Below are 16037 nucleotides of genomic sequence, written 5' to 3' on the forward strand. Positions count from 1 at the left end.
GAAGTGGAATCGTAAACGGCACTAGAGAACAGCACATTAAACAGACAGTCGACCGCTTGCCCACATTCCTAGAGGACTTTCTGATAACATTTCAGGCCGTTGCACGATGGATGGTTGGATGTTAAGGACAGAGATTGCAATAAGTAACAAGAATAAACAGAAAGGAAAATAACGTGGTGGGGATAAACAAGGGTGAAATAAAAAAAAAAAGCTCTTGGCATCACGGCCTGCTGGCCGTGAAAGTACGTCCGGCCGGCCGTGAATAATTAGGGGAGGAGCAGCCAGGAGAGAGCAGGAGCGGAGGCGCCAAGCTGGGGAACAGTTGGCTGGCGATTTGATGATGTGCACGTGCATTTTAGCTCAATGCGCTTGCGCATTGACCTAAAAGCGCACGGGCACAGCATCAAATCGCCAGTCTAGTTAAAGTCTGTTTAAGCCCCTATAGTCTCGCTCAATGCGCATGCGCATTGACAGGCGAGACCTAAAAATGCAAACATTCTGGCAGCTTGTCAAGTGGGGGATCGGGCCATATTAACCAAAATAATGTTGCCCCAGATAAGTGTCTCCTTCTTTCAGGAGCAGTTCGCTGTTGGTCTCTTAATGACGTTGGTGATGACTTGTTCCAACTCCCAAAGCCTGATTCGGTATTAATTTTTACGAAGAGTGAGGTGGAAAATGCTGAATGCTGCAGCAAAGGATTGGGCCCCTGGCCTTGATGGTATTCTGGTGGACCTGTTCGTTCACAACAAAGATAACTGGTTACAGTATATCCAGTTGTTTGTGAATGCCATTGCTAGTGGAGCAGATGTACCCGACTCCAGGCGAAGAGCTGAAATGTTACCAATCTATAAAAAGGGGGATCGTTCCAGCCCTAGTAATTATAGGCCCATCAGTCTAATTGATTCTTCACAAAAAAATCAGGCCAGGCTATTGGTAAATAGAATTCAGTTATGGATAGATGAAAACAAAATATAACCCTTACTGACAGGATTTAGGGCACACATAAGCACCATCGACCAGGTCTTACGTATTCGTTTTAATTTACTGGTGTGTCATAATCTTAGCTGGCGGTACTATTTATGCCGCTTTTATTGATTTTAAAATAGGCATTTGACACAGTACCACGTAATAAGCTCTGGACCGTTCTGAAAGACTTGCGCATGCCCTTGGTACTTTTATCACTTACAGCCACATTGTACGAAGCTAATTTAGCACAGGTTAGATGGGGGTGCCATTGGCAATACCACTCCCAGGTTTCCGATCCTAAAAGGGGTACGTCAAGGGGGTGTCCTGGCCCCCACTTTATTTTCTCTGGTCATAAATGGGGTTGTTAATAATTTTTTAATACATCCCACTGATGCTCCTTCGTTAGCTGGCCCAAAGGTCCCAATACTTATGTTTGCCAACGATACCCTAATATCAAAAACACAAAAGGGTTTGAAGCAAGCGCTATGTCGCTTTGAGGACTTTTGCCGAGATCATGAGCCGAAGGTGGATGTGGATAAAACAAAGTTCTTGCTTCTACACAAGCATGATGCGGCCAGGGGCAGGGTTTCTATGAATGAGGTCCCATTGGAACAAACTGATGTATTTACTTACTTGAGGATCACTTTGGGCATAAAGCTAGATTGGAAGCCCCATATATACTTATTGGTACTTAAGCACTCACAACTGACAGGAGCATTACTCAGTGAGCATAGGCATTCCCACACTAAGCTGATGGGTCCTGTCCTAAAGATTTATAAAACCAAGGTCTTGGCTTCCATCCTTTATGGAGCAGAACTGTGGGGCTTCGAGAATGTCTTATCTCTCACCTTAGCCCAGAATACATTTGTAAGGAATCTGACCTCTTAAACCCCTGTAATATGCTGGCATAGTTGGCAAGATTTAGACCTCTTGCTTTCTAGTGATGATTATGGACAACCCCGGAGCTGATGCACTATGCAAGTGCGCTTAAAGACGTCAGATGCAGACATTTCACATAAGATCATTTGGCTGCAAAAGATAAAATGTTCCCTTGTACACATGGTCCTGTCCCATTTATGGGAAAATCCGGGTGGTCATTTGTTCCCCTCCAAACCAGGTTTTTAAAGAGGTCTATTGGACCATGGTTAAAGATAACATGCGATCCAATAGTAAACCAGCACTTCCTTCGAACACAAGCCTGAGCCCATGTTTGAACATTTTTGGGAATATATTACCAGGCCTTTTGATAGGAAACTATTTTATCCGTTTAGAGTAGGTATTTTTCAAGTTGGATCTTTTACTGCTGAATGGAAAAATATCACCGATAGTAAATGTGTATTCTCCCAGGACCAGGATGAAACGATATCACACATTATTTGTATTCTCTGCCTATAATGCGCCACAAAGTAAGTGGTTAAACCAGTTTGTCTTAATATGGGCACTAGGACGTGTGTGACTGCTTAGACTATTGAAGACCAGCGCCCTAGAGCCTATTGTGATGGCTTTAGCGGAGTTTTTGAGCTGGATGTGGAGAATACTGTCCAACTTCTTTTTTTTTTTTTTTTTTTTTTTTTTTTTTTAAATTTTTTTACCCGCCTTATCACCAACATCATACAATCTGCCTTGTTGCTCACGAAACATCACTTTTGCAGCGTCAGTAACTAGGGATTTATATGCAAACTGTTTTAGACCCAGGGCATGAAGTTTCTCAGGCGTGACACCAGATCCCAGCTCGTCCTCCAAGGCAGAAATTTCCCCCTCGAGGTCCACTACCTCCCTCTTCCCGGCTTTCTTAGCTTCAACAATCAAAGAAAGGGCCTGTCCACGAATCACAGTTTTGAAGGCTTCCCACAGGGACACCGCCGAAGGGACCGACCCCTCGTTTTCCAGGAAATAAGCATCTATGGACTTGAGCAAGAGGGCACGAGTCTCAGGGGAGGAGAGATACCATGGGTTAATGGGAGCCACTCGGCCCACTGCCTCTATCCCAACCTCAAAACGAAGCCAGAGCGGCGAGTGGTCAGAGATGCCCCTTGGCAAATGTATAATCTCACGGACCGCCGACGACTGGGCAGCGGGCATCAGGAAATAATCTAGCCGAGATAGGCTACCATGGGCACCAGAGTGAAAAGTGTATTGAAGCTGAGTAGGGTGTAACAATCGCCAGCAGTCCACAAGGCCAAAAGTATCCAAAAACCCACCCAACCAACGCTGGGCATGCGGGGTATCCCTGGGGGGATGGCGATCGTGAAGGCCAGAAAGCACTGAATTAAAGTCACCGGCAAGAAAGAGTACACTATCAGGAAGGCCCAACAAGACACGGCCTAAATCAGTGAAAGTAGCAGTTTGCAAGCCTGGGGGGACATAAACATTAAAGAGGGACAGGGTGCGGCCCTCATATCTACCCACAAGAACAATATATCTCCCACGGTCATCCCGAATCACCTCATCTATCGCCAGAGGGAGGGAGTTACGAACAAGGATACCCACACCCCTGGATCCTGAAGTAAACCCCGAGTGTGCCACAAGGCTGTAGCCCCATCTATTCATTGCATTACATACATTCCCAATCAAATGGGTCTCTTGCAGGAAAACAATGTCCGGTGACAAACGTCTTATATATTTCAACACTACACTGCGCTTGATGCGATCTCCCAGGCCATTAACGTTCCAGGAAACAAATTTCGAGCCAGGACCCCCCATCCAAGAGCTAGACATCAGAAACATCAGTAAAGACAGAAGCAATTCGCCTTGAAAACAACACACAAAAAAATAAGAACTTCCCATCCCCCCTCCCCCAAGCTGAAAGGAAACATCCCCCACCCTGCACCCCTGCAAAAAGCTAAAGAGCCACCCCAACCTGCAGTGTGCCTGTCGCCCCATAACCCCTAGTCCACACAAAGACCCCGGAGGAGGAAAGGTCTCCGTTCCACCCGCCCCCAGACTACAGTAAGAGCAAGAAACAACACACAAAAAAATAAATAATCACATTGCAGAGGTACGCCGGCCACCACTCCTGGGAACGTATTCAAAACGAGACATCAGAGTCAAACAATCAGATCTCCACACCACCTTCGGCACCACCAGGGTGAGCGGCAGATTCAGTCTCAGGAGGACGGTCAGGCAAGGAGTCCAGCCAGTCATTAACAGCATCCGGTCTATCAAAGAACAGAGTACGCTCATCATACTCGACACGAAGTCTGGTGGGGAAAAGCATAGCATAGCGTAGACCCCGATCTCGAAGACGTTTCTTAGCACCACGAAACTCCATCCGTTGTCTTTGAACCTTTTGGGAGAAGTCCGGGTAGAAGTTCACTGTAGCATTCTCGAAGGCCACCGGGCCCTTCACCCGTGAGGCCTGCAGGATAGCGTCCCGATCCCTATAATGAAACAGTTCAGCCACAATAGGCCTTGGCGGAGCACCCGGTTTAACTTTGCCCCCCGGGACACGATGTGCACGTTCAACCGTGAAAAATTTGGTAAGCCCGGAGGGGGCAAGATGGTTTAAAATCAGACCCTCAACCAGGAGATCAACAGAGTGGGGTTCAGGGTTTTCCGGTACACCAACCAGGCGAACATTGCAGCGACGTGCCCTGTTTTCAAAATCCTCCAGGCGTCGGGCCATGAAGTCGTTCACCCGACGAAGATTCCCAACCTCCGTCTGGAGCTCCGAGACGTCCTTCGTGAGGCTAGACGATTTAATATCCAATGACTGCACCCTCTCATTCGTCTTGCCGAGATCAGCACGAATCAGGTTCACCTCGATGGCCACGGTGTCAAGTTTGTGGGCCAAGGCCTCATACTGAAGGCCGGTGGATTCCCTCACTCCCGAGATGGCGCCCATGATATCCTGTAGGGAAGGCTCCGCCGACTCTTCCAAAATTCGTTCAGACGCCGTACTGTGGCCAGGTAGGGCAGCTCCGGGGGACCCCTTAGATTGAGTATAACGGTCCATGACGTTCGTCTGAACCGGCGCTCCACGCAGAGGTGTTTTCGTCTTGCGCGTTTCTCTGTCCCCTCTGCCCGCCATTTTGAAGATGCGTCACGGGACAAGCCACCAGGGTCGACGGGCCAAACACCCAAAACTCAGGATCAAAAGTACACCCAAAAGAAGGGCTCAACTCATGAGGAGGCCACCAAACCAGCAAATAGACAAGAGGAAAGCCCCGTGTCCGAACTGTCTCCAAGTCTCAGCCAAGCGCGATACGCACACTCGTGGCACAGGTCGAGACAGAATCGAAACCGAAACTCAGGAAGGGGGTCTCACAAGGCCAGATCTCCTGCCGTTGTTGTTCAATTCCAGGACGGCCACAGATCCGCACCCCGTCCTGGGCGCACCTCAAGGGCGGAGCCCAAAAGTTCAGACCACCGTAGCTCAGGAGTACGAGATCCAAAGCAAATTCCGAAAAGTGCCAGGGTAATCAGCCAAACGTCCTCTACTTGAATTCTTACAAGAAATCAGGATCTAGTCAGGATAAATCGCCGGGAGCGGCGAGGGTCCGGAGAGCGCTGTGCTCAAGCGGCCATCACGGATGCCCGCCAAGCTCCTCCCCCCTGTCCAACTTCTTAAAGATCAACAGCTGCAATAGACCAGATTTAAGTTCATGCTGCTGCTATTGTTGGCTCATCTTTGAGTATGATGCACAAATGATATGAATAAAGCTCAACTATTTCTGGTGCTAGTGCAATATAACACGAACAATCGACCTCCCTAATGAATTAAATGTGTTTTTTGGTGGGGATTTTTTTATCACGTTATCACATGCATGTGCTGCTATTTTGTTTGATGTATCGTGTTTTATTATCTTAGTGATCATGTTCTTACTCAAGATTTTCTTTTATTCTGTTGTAATTTGTGTGTCTTTTTATGATCCGAACGGTTGAGATAAAGACTAGATTGAATTGAAATTGAATTCCTTGCACCTGTTTTGAGGTTTTGGAAAAAATGGGAAAGCCTAGTAAGAGCTTATGGTGAAGCAACCTGCTACGGAACGTGCTTGTGTCTAAGTCAAAGGACCTCTGTTACCGCCTAAGATACAGCAACATGCACTACTTCATTAAGGCTATAAACCGGAGTACCATGTCGTCTTTAAAAACCAGACCTGGAGACTTTAACAATGCTTGTTCTAATTCTGTTTCATTGGTACTTAAATTCATAATGTGTGCTTAATGGCTTCAAGTTGGAGTAAGCCATGTTTTTGTGAAGAGCAAACACTTCAAGTATTCTTTCTCATCCCGGTTATGATCGTTTCATGCTGAGTAGAGATGGGATGTAAAACTGATGTGGTTATAATTCTTTGTTTACTGAATGGGCTCTGTAATCAGAGATGCCTCATTTTTAGGTCTCGCCTATGCAGCGCGCATAGCAGACCTTAGCCGTCACACTGCTCTTTTTAGAAGCACCTACTCGTGCTTGTTGCGGCATCCACCTTGCGGGAGCGAGCAGGGGTGCACCACAAGCAAGAGTATGTGCTTCTGAAAAGAGCATGCTGCGGTCGCACGCACCACTCGTGTGCTTGTTAATATGATAGAGCTTACTGGTTTCACTTTGTCTTTTTGCTCATACCATTCCCTTTTAACATCTCTCCCTGCCCGTACCTCGAACTACCTGTACCTTTCTCTGCACACACTTCTCCCTGCCCTCACCTATATCAGCCTTCACCGCTTTGTTTGCATACCTCTAGCCTACATCTGTCAACTAGCGCCTTTCTCAGCCTACACCTGAGTCCATTGCTCTCCTTGCCTGCGTCTGTCATCCGCCATCTTTGCGCACCCCCCGGCCGCCTGTCTGTACCATTCCCTCCTCTACCTCTCGTTGCCTAAATCTTCCAGCGTGCACCTCATCCTGCCCTGCATGAGCCTCCCCCTGCCTGCGCCATTCCCTGCACGCACATCTTCCTGCCTGCAGCTCTCCCAGCCCGCAGTTATCTGTCTGCCCTTCTCCCAGCGCACACCTCTGAGCCCGCACTGTTCCTGGCTGCACAATTCTTTTACCTGTTTCTGCCCACATGTCTCTGTCCACACCCCTCCATGCCTGTACCTCTCCCAGGCTGCCCCGCTCCATGACATTTGCAGCCCATTGCTCTTCCTGCCCACACATCGCCATACATTTTCCCAGCCGGCCTTGGATCAAATCCGCAAGATCTATCACCGAGCAGATTGACTCCAGGACTGCTGAATCTCCTCCCTGCACTGACCTTCTCTCTCCACGTGGCAGCCTCCCAGGCTTACCGTGGTGGGCGAAGGGCTCTTGTGTAGTCCGATCAGCCTGGCTCATCCTATAGAGGATTTATGTGACTATCTTGTTGGCTACTTTTGGGACCTTATAAGTATTTAGTTATGCAGCACAATATCCTTGGTGCAACAACTGTTGCATGGCTAAACGCTTATAAGGTCCCAAAGGCGAGACCTATTGGCTATGCCAATGCTTATTTTGTTAGTCTGGGTTGACAGCTGAGGTGTCTGCAAGACTGGCTTTCAATATACAAGGAACAGCTTTCAGCCTGCCCCCTTCAACCAGTGACACTGCCTCAAGCCAATTTTTGGAAAAGAGTGACTTAAATAAGCCAATCACATATTTCATCATGGGAGTATTTCTTTCACGGTCATGTGTTTGGTTGTTGGTGCATCATTTTGCCTCGGATATATTGCGCTTGCATTGCAGTGCATGATGCACTACATTCTATCCAAAAAGTAAACTGTCACTTTTTTCCCTTTCACTTTAAATGTATTATCTACGCATGGTTTACAGAAAGCAATTGTGTTTTTGTCCAGTAGGATGTTTTTAGAATGCCTTTAAAGAACTCTGGACAGAAATGGGGCATTCATTATAGTCCCCTTTTTATTTATTCGTGAAATCACACCTGTTTTGCAGCTGACTCAAAGAAAACTAACCATATTTTCCTTTTGAAATAACCAGGGACTTACGCTACACGCCATTATCTGTCTGTCCTGATTAAGATTAACATTACACTCAAGCAGAGTTTTGGAGCCCACTCTGTAGTGAAGCGCCTTATCCAGACACACTTCTAAAATCTAGCACCACTTCTGCCAATCTACTTTTACGGTCTGAATTAATGCTCTGAATACCCCCACCTTCCCCAAAATGCTAGCCAAGCATTGGTACAGTCAGAAGTTCTGATTTTAATGTGATACTTATTAAAGGCAACACTTTTGGCTTTACCAGTGTTTATTTACGAAGGGCCACATGTATCCACATTAGGAATAGTGATTTACCGAATTGCTTTTTTCTGTGAATCACTTTTTGCTAATCATTATTCCTAATGTACGATAATCCAAGAGTTTAATTTGTCTATTTCCTAGGGGGTCGCAAATCGACCTACCTCTAACATTTAAGTAGGTCGCAATTTCGACCCAGGAATTGCTAAAATCCTGGAGGTGGTGGCCTGCTAGGGTCAGCAGACCTCCATGTCCGTGACTGCTATTCAATAAAGCATTTTTTTCTTAAGAGTTGGCTGTGCAATTGGGACCACCGCCTGCTCTTAAATGTTTTTGCCAACATTTCCAAAGATGGTAAAATGCGAATGTTTTGCGACTCCATTCATGGTCTCAAAACATTCATACATACTACTTCTATTCGGTATTTGGAAGGGGTGCCCTAAACACGCCCTTTCCAAATACCAAATCGCAAACCCATTTTGTGATTCGATAACCGTTTACTGAATTTCAAAATAGGTATGATGCATAGGAATTGCAAAATAGGCTATGATGCATAGGAAAAGGCTTTCTGTGTTCTCAACCTGGCCGAGTCTGCAAATCGGCTTCTTTGCCAACGCAAAATAGGTTCATGTATGTGGCCCTAAAAATGTTGGTGGTGGGGGCGGTATTGGTGAAGGTGATGCTGGCTGCTTTCTGGGACTGTCCGGAGATGCATATATAGATATTTATGTATGCATCTGAAACCAAATATAAGATGTGTTGTATAATTTAGATGCTAGTTTGATAATATTGAAAATGTGTGTACTGGCTAATAAGTAATTCCCAACAATGGAACTTAATGTTTTTCAGAGACCCTATGCTTGTGAGCATGAAGGTTGCGGAAAAGGCTTCACAAGAAATTTCCATCTTGCTAGACACATGTTAACACATACTGGAGAGAAGCCATTTGTGTAAGTATTAATGTGCAACTCAACAGCCCATTTTCTGTGCACCCAGGATCTGGAACTACATCCTTGCGTTGGGACGGACTCCAAACCCTGATCCAAGAAAGAGCTGTAGACTTTGCTCTCTTAAAGAATAAAAAATAACAGCCACACCGTATCTTGATGCTAAAATGTTTCACTTTTGCTCTTCGATAACAGCCACACTAGTTTCGAGCTCTATAAATACCACATGCATACTTCGCAGTTATCTACATTACGAAGTAGTAGTTTTCCTCATTCTGCTCCGCCTTGCTTTCCTTGCATGTCATTTTGCTCGGCCACAGAGCTAGGATGGTGGGGTTTACTTGGTGGTACTTATGGTAACAAGGTGGAGGAGCCATACAAACTGCCGAGGGGTTTACTTTGTGTTTATGGGAAGTTAAGCTAGGACGAGAGAAACCTCTGTTAGGACTGGGACTCAGACGACTGGGACTCGGAAATAATTAACACTACAAGTAGTTGGAGCACTCGTATGCGTGCCATTTTTAGATTATTACCTAGGAAAATTATCCATTTCTGTAAGCTAAAGTCCAGAGTGTAGAATTTTAAGTCTGTGCCATATCTCGGTTCTTGTGCAAATCTGTAGCGCTGCGACTCTAATACAAATATTTCCTTTTCTTGTAGTTTTCATTGTTTTGTGTTAAAGAATTCTTGTTTAAATATATATTTTTTTTAATGAAAAGATTATATAACACGGGCCTCGGACTCCGAGTAACTTTCCAACTGAATTTTCTCTTCTATGTGTTTTTGATAGGTGTTCTGCTGGTGATTGTCGTGAAGCCTTCACTACAAATGCCAACTTAAGAAAGCATCTAGATCGAAAGCATCAAAATAAAGAAAAGCCATATATGGTAACAATTTATATCACTTTGTCATGTTTGGGAATCTAAAGTGTGGCCCAGATAGCATTGGAGCTTTTAGCACTAAATAATTCCTCAAGCCTTACATTCCACATCTTTTTGTGTGAAAAAGTCACATCTGGACTGCCTGCAAGCATTTATTAGTCCAGTTTACCATTATAGCACACGCATGCTTCCAGGAGAAGTGAGTTTAACCACCTACTCACTCTACCTTATTCTGTCCCCTTTGGGTAGATTTTGTTCCCCTCGTGCACTGTTTGTTAGCCTGCCTTCGGCTCTGTTCATCTATTATTATTTCTTTATCTAATATAAACTATTGTTTATCCAAAATACATTTCTTTAATATCATTTGTGGGGGGTATCTCTTATTTGTTTTGGCAGTAATCCATTGTATTAACTTTTTAAATTTAATTTGTTTAATACCTATTGAGTCTTACCTACCTTTTACCTCTACCTACCCCTGAACCCTAAAAATGTATCTTGGTACTATATACACCTACCTTCTCCTGCTTACATGCATTGTAAAGGTAGGTTACTGTGGAAAAAAAATTGTAAAGGTGAAACCAGCAAGAGGCTGAAGGGAGTGGTTTATTGCTGGAAATTATTTCTCTAGTGATAAGCACACACAATACTGGAACTCTTGTCAACAAGCTCATGCTCCAATGTGAAAATGTATACCTGGACTTTCTTTTGTGTCCACTTATTTTAAGGGTCTGCTTCTGGTGCCATTTCCTTTATTGCTGATGTGGTTTGCCTTCAATTCTAGCTATGTTGCTAGGCCAACTGAATTTCATCCTTTTATAGATGGCATGTTTGAGTTCTGCTATTGTCTCAGAAGGTGACTATGGAAACATCTAGCTGTAACCTGGCGTCCTTGGAGATTGCTACTCTCACCACAGAGTATGTCCTTGTACCTCTACCCAGGAAGCTTTTGGCTCCAGTTGACTGTCTAATTACTAAGTGGATACTCCCACTTTACCATACCCGACTGTGAAGCTGCCTGGTATTTGATTTATGTAAGTCTTATGTAAGTGGGCACCTTGGACCAGTCCAGACAACCCTTATGGTGATTTTAAGAGGTCTTCGACAACTTTAGAAAGCTCTCAAAGTGGTAGCTGTGGAGAACAGGCTTAGTCCAGAAGGAGTGTAAAGCAGCTTGTTTTACCAGAAAGCAATCTTAAAGTATAGAGTAAGTGAAAAGGAAAGACACAAGGTATTTCTAAAACTATATGAATTTATTATATAATACACTCCAACAAATATCTCCTGGATGGAGATACGCACAATGCAAACAATACTTTGCAAAGAAACACAGTAAATAGCACAGAATACACAGTGGATCCAAGGGGGGGGGGGAACCAAACCATATATTTAGTGGTATAAGAACCACAACTCCGGTCAAGACCATGTCGAGAGGATGTAGAAGTGCTGGGGACCCAAGGGAACGTCCAACATGAGCGACTAGGTACCCCACGGTGAGCGTGTGCACTGTGGGAACACGATTGCGTGCTCTGTACAAGTTTATGTGTAAGTCGCGGTTGGATATTTAAAGGTTAAGGACCCTTCCCAGTGGACCCTGAAGAAACCCCATGAAGACAGAAGGTTGGAGAGCCACCCTACCCGTGGCTACCCTAGTACCCACGTTACCTACACCAGGGAAGCTGGGTGCATAGGTGTGAAGTGGTGTCTGAAACCGCCATCGAACCCAATGTAGGACTTGGGGAAAGTGCCGCTGCTGAAAGAGGAGAAAGTGTCCGTTGGAATCCAAAGGTAGATTCTAGATGCGAGGTACCTGCAAGCAGAGGCGACAGTGTCACTCAGGAGTGACCAGGAGACTTGGAAGATAAATGCCCTCCAATGTCTGGTGTTGCAGGAGAGATGGCCATGACCTTGACTATGCAGCTGTGAGGACCAGCTGTCCCTCGTCTAGTGCTGAGGGGCCATGTGGCAGGAGCACCAACAAGCCGTGGCAAATGCAACCAATGCAGAAGTCGAAGGTGCAGTGTCTGGACCAGCAAGGTCCAGGGGACTTGCCACAAGCAGGAGAGTTGGGGCAGGCTCCAAGCAATCATGGGAGCCCAAAACAAACCAAGGTGACCCTCAAATGGACCCACAGGGCGGAGGCACTGGAGTCTCGAGAGGACCTCAAGCAGATCACCAGAAGATGCAGGCCATGATTCAAAACTATGCGTTGTGGCCAAAGATTCTTGTCACGGGAGATGCTCTAGGTTGGGGCTACTTTGAGCCTGAAGATCTTCTTGGAAGTAAGCCAACAAGCCTTTGTAACTGCATGTTGACGCAATGCACAGAGGTTCGGTTATTGCAGCCCCCATGAGGGATACTGGCCTCCAACTTGGTGAGCGGGCAGGGCAGGCCTCTAGAGCTGTGGAGAACCACCACCCAAGGATCAGCAGACCGGTTGACTTGTTTGTGGTGCCTGCAAATGGAGGTAAGACTCTCACTTCAAGGGAGATTTCTTCAGGTGTAAGTGATGCCTACAGGCCTTTGGAAGGTTCCTGTATGGGGCACAGGCACAGACTGTGCAGCAGACTGGAAGGGAGACTAAATCCAGCCCAAACTAAGTCCAGTGAAGTCCAGACTGCCCAGAAGGTAGAAGTGGTGTCTGATCTGAATCTTGTCCCATGACAAATCGAGGGACCTACACCCAGTTAAACCCTCCAGTAACCTAAGGAAAGGGTTTGGACGATTCAGGGGACCCTCCCAGGGGAGGGTCTGGACGGGGGGGGGGAGGAGTTACTCCCATGTACTTTGTCCAGTTTTGAGTGGGAGCCAACTGCCACCAGGACTGGTTTTAACTAGACCATGCATAGGGACACCAGATGAGCCCCTCATGCAGACTTAATGGCACTGACCAACGCACCCACCCTGTCCCAATACTCCAATTCCTGTCCGGGAAATGCCTATTCTGCCTTCCGCTGTTCGAGCTTGGTTCAGCAGCAGGAGTACAGAATCGTGTCTCTGGTCGACAACAAAAAATGTTGTGCTGTCCGGGTCTAGAAGGTTGGCACCGGGAACACTGAGCTTAACGGAGGGGTCTTCCAGTGCTTGGAATCATACCTTCCACACCTTTTATGGTGTTTACAGGGGGTGGTGGTATGATTCTAACATGTTTGAGACTGGGATTCGTTGCAACCAGTTCTGAGATGGTCATTGCTGACACATGGCTGCTTCCTTTGCAACTCAGGAGAATGGACTCCGTAGGCGGTAGGGGTGTCCTGCTCATACCCTCACACTTGGAACCAACCACCCTGCCTTCAGGATTGCAATAGGCCTGCTATAGGCGTGACTTGTAGGTTATAAGTGCAGTATCCCTAGACATAGGAAACTTATCTTTAGTAAGTGGTGCTAGCACCAACTTACTCAGGTTGCAATTGTAGGCCTGTAGTTGCAGTTTGAATGGTCTCCCATGGGTAGCATAATGCATGCTTCAGCCCATGGGTGGCCTCTGGGGTACCTATGCCCTGGGTACCTAGTACCATATACTATGGACTGATAAATGTACCCCAGTATACATTTGGGATGTACCCAAGTACTACCCAAAACAGTTTAAGGGAGATATCAGACTGGGGTCCTGAGTTGCAGGATCCCAGTCGGACTAGTCAATAGCAGCTCGGCACCAGGCAAAAAGGGGGGGTAACCATAAAAGCAGATCCTACACTGACATACTGAACTGGATGAAAGTTTAATTTCTCCTGGTCATTTCTTTGGTGTCCCGTATTTTGCCTTTTTTATAGCCAGTGCAAAAAGCCTCTGATAACCTGCATACTACATATATATCCACTCTGATACCATACCCTTTCCTGACTCATACTCTTAGACAAACTAGTATGAGCTAGTTTGCCCTTGGTAAATTCAGCCCTGCATCAGTCTAAATATATTCTCCATAGCTTTAGCATTTGACGGCCTGGTTCTAACAATCAAAACCATCTCATTAAACCTCAAGGCTTTCAACCTACACCCAGCTGTAACCAGGTAATCATGTTCTGCGGGACACCTTCCATGCCACATGTGCACCTCTCCGCATCCCAACTGTAATGTCCCAATAATTTGGAGTTACCTCTACACATCACCTTTGGAAATCAGCCTATCCACTAGGAAAACCAAGAACGGCAACAAGTAGTACACAGGGTGGGGGGGGGGGGTGGGGGGGGGGGGGGAGAATCTTGTCCTCAAAATAATGGATTGCCATCTTGCGAAGCCCAATCTAACAATCCACTTCCTCCCTATTGCCTGGGAAACTAGATTCCAGTAAAAACATTGATTCAGGATTATACACAAGCAATGGATGACGTGGAGCAACACCAAAAACACAAATAGGAAACTCTGCTCTGCACTTTGCAATATCAATTGATACGGTCACAAGATGGGCGTTATTATCCTCATGTCAGGATAATGGGGATTACAAAGCAGCAATCCAACCTGTGAAGAACCACATCTCGTCAAATTGATGTAAATTGCCAATCAGAGGAACTTCATAATCTGGGAGGATTCTGCATTCCAAGATGATTGTATTGTTTGATACCACAATTTCCATAGAGTTTATCATGAAATGTTTAAAAGATAAATCACCTCAAGAAAAAAGTACCAAGCACTGAGCACACAGGGCACCAAACAAAGATTCAACCTATGTTCTGTGCATTTGTAAAGCACCCCATCGTGCGGAAGGGTGTCCTGGCTCTGTAGACCAGAGCAAGTCTGGCATGACCAAAGACTGGTGAGTCTGATTCTTTTCAAAAAGCCATGTCTTCTTGAATTCTGGAATTGAAGGAGCAGCTATGGTGTGTAATGACAAGCCATTCCAGGCTTTAGGATCGATGTAGAAAGCCCAACAGCAGACTCTGGTTCTGCATATGCATTAGGTGTGTGTGACTAGGAGTCCTGCAGAGCAGACGTGCTTAGTGGGTTTATGGAATGAGGTCTGGCTGTTTAAGTAAGCTGGGGTCCAAGTTGTGTAGGTCTTAGAAAGTATATTAGAAGAGTTTGAACAAGACACATTTGTGTGTTCAAAGCCAGTGGAGCTTCCTGAGGTGTGGATGGATGTGTAAAGTTGAGTCATACTGGCATAAAGGGGTGTGTCCGTACTGCAGCTCTTATGATGAGGACCTGGGTGGCAATTTTGTGAGTGCTAGTGGGGAACCATTTGAAGATATATTTCTTCCTCCTAAGCATTGTCAGGGTGTGAAATCGGACGGATGTGACTGATTTGACTCGGACAGTCCTGTTGCGATGGCTGTCAATGATAATTCAGAGGGTATTAGCATGGGTGGTGGGGAGGAGATGGGGCAGAGTTCAGCCAGGTGGTGCCCATTGGCAATGCGTTTTTTCTGAAGATCCTGTCTTATCTGTGTTCCTTTTGAGACAGTTTGGGTTCATGCAGTTGCCAAACTTGGTGTTAGGAGTTTTGCCAGAGAGGGGGCGGATTGTTTGTCGTCTGAGTAGGTTAGGATATTTATCTTATGGGTGTAGGTGATGCTTGCGATCAGGATCATGTATGTGATGAAGAGGGTCAGACTGAACAGTTTCTTACTTCAACCCATTCTCCCGCACATCTGTAACCTTTTCAGAGCAACCAAACCCTCAGGGTCCCAAGAAGATCTAGCCATGCCAAAAGTGTTTAAATGCGTACCAAGCTGGACCGGTAGCCTGGAACATCCTGAACAAATCCGTAGAGCAAGGATTGTACCATCTGATTTGAGAACCTGTATGTCAGCCCAAGTGTTACAGAGACTTCAACCTGTCCTGCAAACGACAGGCCAATTTCCAGTGGCCCATTACTTGGCAAGCTGCCTTTTCTAGCTCTTACTTCACTGAGGAAAGGAATCTGCTCTAAGGTGATCATTCTCACAAGATTGGCCCACAAACTTCTCCCAGATAACCTAAAACAACATGCAAAGCTGCATTGCAGCTATCCTGCTCCTGGACTTCTCGGCAGATTTCAGCATGGTCCTCCACAAAACATTACTGCTCCAACTCTTGACATTCTTGGAAGTGCTCTGAAATGGATCTGTGCCTACCTAAGACGGACTGA

General features: G+C 46.0%; 1 protein-coding gene across 2 annotated transcripts in view; it reads left to right on the forward strand.

Moving 5' to 3' along the window:
• The window catches only part of GTF3A (general transcription factor IIIA), a 62872-nt gene that overhangs the window by 12671 nt on the left and 34164 nt on the right, over window positions 1-16037 (forward strand). For both annotated transcript variants that reach the window (XM_078655989.1, XM_078655990.1), the window contains exons 2-3: window positions 8995-9095; window positions 9883-9979. In XM_078655989.1, coding sequence (XP_078512115.1) covers window positions 8995-9095; window positions 9883-9979 — 198 coding nt within the window. The remainder of the gene's footprint in view (window positions 1-8994; window positions 9096-9882; window positions 9980-16037) is intronic.

The sequence above is a fragment of the Lissotriton helveticus genome, chromosome 8 (genome assembly GCF_964261635.1).
Source record: "Lissotriton helveticus chromosome 8, aLisHel1.1, whole genome shotgun sequence".
NCBI lineage: Eukaryota > Metazoa > Chordata > Amphibia > Caudata > Salamandridae > Lissotriton > Lissotriton helveticus.